This window comes from Sinocyclocheilus rhinocerous, unplaced genomic scaffold (genome assembly GCF_001515625.1).
Source record: "Sinocyclocheilus rhinocerous isolate Xijiao unplaced genomic scaffold, SAMN03320098_v1.1 scaffold1893, whole genome shotgun sequence".
In the NCBI taxonomy this organism is placed as follows: Eukaryota; Metazoa; Chordata; class Actinopteri; order Cypriniformes; family Cyprinidae; genus Sinocyclocheilus; species Sinocyclocheilus rhinocerous.
In genome coordinates, this window is record NW_015654502.1 from 467,685 (window position 1) to 472,915 (window position 5,231).

Genomic DNA, 5,231 nt, shown 5'->3' on the forward strand with positions numbered 1-5,231 from the left:
GCAACAATCTGTAGTGAACAACTGCATATATATACAAGCATTTGTTATTTGAATAAATTCTTATTCTTTTAGCAGACATTATTTTTAAAGTTATTGAAATTATATAATACAAGTTATTAATTCAAGGGAGAAAACAACACAAGTAGAAAAGGAAAAGTAGGTTATTCACAGACAGCTTGATCATCTTGCTAAACATTTGGGCTTTTTAAAAGAGTCTCTCAGTGTCTATTTCGGAAAGTCCCATGGAATCCATATGGAATGCTGATAGGTACCTCAGCCCGGCCCAATTCTTCAAATCTTTTTGTATCCAGCACCAGAAGGAAGGTGCTCTTGTCCTAGAGGGACAATTGTTCATTAGTCCATCCATAAAAGTTAACAAGCAATATTTGATACCACTGAGGAACATGTCGTGTTATACCTGATTTGGGGTGATGACCACGGACAGAATGACTCCATCTTCCTCTTCTACAGCACCAGGTGATGAGACAAAGATCGGTTCTGAGGGATACATGCCTGCATGTTTCCACACCTGTCATAAGTTGAAATATTAGTTCAAATGACTAAACATTAAAAGTCACTGACACAATTTCAGCATGCATTAACTTAATACTTCTAACAAACCTTTATTTGTTTGCCTTGAAGGTCCATTTTAATGAGGGAGTCTCCAACCAGGTGTCTGAAGCCACATCCGTAGAAGTAACGGTAGGGGCAGGAATTGCACATTGAATAGTTGATGTGTGGGAATTCCAGACCTCCATATTCACTGAGATCATCACCATGGAGATCTTCATGCGTGCAAAACACCTGGATAAATACACATGGACAATCATTTACAATATATGATATAAAAGCATGTAGATAAATTAGACAAAAAGTTATCCAAATAAACCAACCTTATTCTTGTCTGTCTTGATGGCTGTCGCAGTGCTGTTCAAGCGTGTGTTGAGATTTTGCCCACAGAGTGTATGACTGTCCACGTTCAATGGCAGGACAAAGCGGCGGGGGAACACTCTGCACATTGTGTTGTAAACCTAGCAAAAAAAAAACACTGAACACTGAAGTACAGTGAAAAGAAATCTTGCATAGAAAGAATTTTCACTCAGAAATTGCTCATAATTTCACTAATATTTACAAAGAATCGCCAAGTAACACATTCAATTAAACGTGACATGTTTAAGTAGAAAGGCTGAAATAGTATTTTCTTGTAAAACGTACTCCAATCATCTTTTTTGCATTTACAACTTCAAAAAATACCTGTAGAAGTAAGGTTTTACCTCATCTAGAGCATTTCCAGACTTTTTTAGATTCTGAATCAGGTAGTTGTTAATTGCTTGACCATCATCAGAACAGCACATGTCCATAATCAGGAAACCATTTTCTTCATAACAGTTTATCTGATGGAATGTTGACAATGGCTTTGCGTAATATTTGATGAGGCTCAGCTGTGACCAAAGCAGAATCATTTCAAAATGAGTTATATGAAATAAATTTACATAAAAGCAGTGTGGAGTTATTAGCAGTAGTTACCTTTCCTGTGTGTTTATTGATTACATGGAAAACTGTGTTTCGTTTGGGGTCCCAGTATACACCCTCATTAATCCCCTTTCCACGCATTTTGCTTGTCACAATCTTCAAGAGATCCATTTTGATTGGCTGCTCGATGAATACCACATAGTTCTCTGACATGGCTGCAATAACAATGTCAAATTTTAATATATATAGATAAAAAGACTTCAAATAAATGCTGTTCTTTAGAACTTTCTAGTCATTAAAGAATCCTAAAAAAGTATCACCGCTTCCACAAAAATATTAAGCAGCACAACTGTTTTCAACATTGATTTAATAAGTGTTTCTTGAGCAGCAAATCAGCATATTAGTATGATTTCTGAAGGATTGTGTGACACTGAAGACTGGAGTAATGACTGCTGAAAACTGCTTAATTACATTTGAAAATATATTCAAAAAGAAACCTTATTTTAAAATGTAATGTAATTAAATAGTTTTTTTTTTATCAATATAGCCTTGGTGAGCAAAGGAGACTTATTTTAAAATATTTTTTAAAAATCTTACAAACCCCAAACATTTCTATACAATATTTTAAATATAAATGTATACAGTAAGTTTAAATTCACTTATTTATTTGCAAAAGAGTTTGTAGGCATTGCTCACTTACCAAAGCTGTGATAGTAGGATGGTTTGGACTTGTCCTCTGAGGGGATTGAACACACAACTGAGGCTCCTTCCAAGGTATCATTTGGATTCGCCTTCTTTGACGGCACCATTATTATATTGTAGAAAGCACCTTAAGAATAAAATTAAAGAAGAAGAAGAATTTTAACAATTCTTATCTTTGCGTTTGTTTGGCAACTCATTAAACACTTTTAGACTTTTCTTTAATCAGTGTGATTTGTTTAGATTTAAGCTGCTGACAAACCTTTTCGAGTGTAAGAGTTGCCCATGTTGTATGTACTTCCATCAGGATCCACATGGGGATGAGCTGTGGCTCCATTAACTGCAACAAATTTACTCCAGTCCACCTAAACATGACGATTTTCACATTTCAGCTTCAGTTTGTTCTCCATACAAACATATTTGATACATTTTTAAAAATCATAATTAGTATGTATGTACCTTTTCTTTTGTTTCCAGCGTCTGTGGGTCTATTTTGTGCATAAAGTTGGTCTCTGTGCTGACATAGTAGTCTCCTTTATATTGCACAAAGCTCACATTCTCATTGTCACTTGGCTCTGTGGGAAGAGAGAGATGACATGCTCACATACGCAGAACATATTCAGACCACTTCAATCAGAACCAAAGACTTCACACTCACTCGGCAGCTCAAAGCGAGAGAGGAAGCGCTGGAAGAACTTTTTGCATGGGTCTGGCATGGCAATCGTGCCAAATTCAGACACCATAATGCGGTTATGCTCAAGGTTTTCCTTGTAGCAATCACTGTTGAGGAAGCGGCTCATGTATGTCACCTTTCCATCCTCAATGTGGAACTGGTGCATAAGTGCCATGCCATCAAACCAGTGGTTGAAACTGAGGAGCGAACACAACGGCTTATTTGCTTTGCTTTGATATTTCTGTTATGTTCTCAAGGAACCCAGATGACACTCACCTGCTTCTTCCGATCTCAAACTTTCCAGGTCCATTCCTGAGGAAATTGCCTTTGATCCAGAAGGGGATGTTACCTGTAATTGTAGTTGCGATGGGCTCTGGGGTTTCATCTGCAGAACACACCAGATTCTCTATGCACGGCAAACCAAGAACATCAGTGAGGTGTTGGTCTTTATTCTGTGACCTCTTCCGATCTCAAACTTTCCAGGTCCATTCCTGAGGAAATTGCCTTTGATCCAGAAGGGGATGTTACCTGTAATTGTAGTTGTGATGGGCTCTGGGGTTTCATCTGCAGAGCACACCAGATTCTCAATGCACGGCAGACCATGAACATCAGTGAAGTGTTGGTCTTTATTCTGTGAGCCTGCTGGGTAAAGAAGAATTTCAGATCTGAAGTTTTGTGCACTACACACATCAAATCTATGATTAGAACCTACCAGAAGTGTTGAGACGGTTCATAGAGGACATGCTGGTCTTGTGATGGCTTGCTGAGTTGAAGATGTTTCAAGAGCTGTCCTGGAGACTCCCTTGTCTCCTTCTGTTGACTCGACTGTCTTATAAAGAGATCTGTTGGGTCACATGGTGCTTATGCAATACAAAATCACAGACACCACCATTCAAAGTTGTTTTGCCTACAATTATCTTGATAATAATGGTATGTTTGAATTCACTCCAGGATTACTCGAAGCTAAAAAAAAAAAATTAATTTTTTGGGGTGCTTGGGTGCAACACATTTATGAATAAATATATAAATTGAACATCCATCCCTATACAATGTTCAATACACAATGTAGATATATTTTGACTGCTTAATAAGAAGCAGTTAATTATACTACAGAGCTGGACAGATTTGTGATGTTATTATTATTAGCAAAATTAATCATTCTGGATCAATGTAATCAGTCTGGGAAATTCCAGTCAGCAGCAAATGATGTAAATATATCCTCACTTTAACTCAAACTAAAGAAAGAAAAAAGTAATAACTCTGAAATCTTAATGACATTGAGGAAATTTCATTGACCTTACCATAAAATCTAATAATCAAACCAGCTACCCTGAACCACAGGCTTTCATTGAATTTAAGTCTTCATTATTTCAGTACTTCAATATTTATTTTAATATTAAATATATAATTTCAAATATACAACTCTGTAGTGTTCACCTAAATTAATTTAAATATAATTATACTTCTATTTATATATTTTGTAAAAAAAAAAAAAAGTAATAAAATCATCTGCAATAGTAATGCTGTATGCATATTCTATCATTAATTATACTAAATTCAGACTCAAACTCGTATGCATCTTAACAGATTATGAAGCAGTATCTACAGCAGTTTGTGTAAACCAATTAAAACTGAAATAATCATTGTAGATACATTGTTTGAAAGTTATTCACAAGCATTTCAAGAATATTTCAGGGATATCGTAAACAGAAAAAAATGATGAGGACAGAACATTTCAACTTATTTTGGCATAGCATTATGTTAGCTACAATTGGTTCTTTGCTTCATTAAAACGTTTTCTAATTAGTAAATGAAACAAACATTATTGGGGTACGTTTTGCAAGAAAATACTATTTCAGTCTTTCTATTTCAAAATGTCAAAGTTTAATTAAATGTGTTACCATTTCTTTGTAATTGTGAAATTTACTAGCAATTTCTGAGTCAAAGTTGTTTGTACACCATTTTTTTCAGTGTATGCTGTACATTTATTTTTATCATGTCAAATATGTAATTACACATTTAAATACATGACATAAAATTTCAATAGAAATTACATTGAAGTATATTTGAGTTTTTAGTACATTCAGCAGTACTCCACTTAATAGGTGCTGTTAAGCATTAAAGCACATGAAAACCATGTGTTAAAAGCAAAAAGTTAGGTCAGGTTTTTTAGGTCAGGTCAACTCTTTTTGATTGTTATTGAATACAGCAGAATAAACTTCTTGTCCCATTTTTAGATCAATCACAGACGCAGTCATTAAAATCCATAATGCATGGGGCGAAAATACATAAATAAAAAAAGGGTTAGAAAGTTTAAGGGAAATTACACAAAGCCTGACGAGGAATATCTGGGTCAAATTTCATCCCATAATCCAAAGGGGGGGGG

General features: G+C 35.2%; 1 protein-coding gene across 1 annotated transcript; it reads right to left on the reverse strand.

The window, feature by feature from the left end:
- Nucleotides 1-3,303, reverse strand: LOC107717256 (beta,beta-carotene 9',10'-oxygenase-like; the record flags this gene model as incomplete). The annotated part of the gene is made up of 11 exons (XM_016523939.1): nucleotides 1-335; nucleotides 419-529; nucleotides 622-804; nucleotides 894-1,031; nucleotides 1,275-1,442; nucleotides 1,528-1,688; nucleotides 2,174-2,302; nucleotides 2,435-2,537; nucleotides 2,632-2,747; nucleotides 2,831-3,042; nucleotides 3,122-3,303. Coding segments are annotated over 11 exons (1,620 nt in total), but the record flags the coding sequence as incomplete, so codon positions are not given.
- Nucleotides 3,304-5,231: the final 1,928 nt, after the last annotated feature.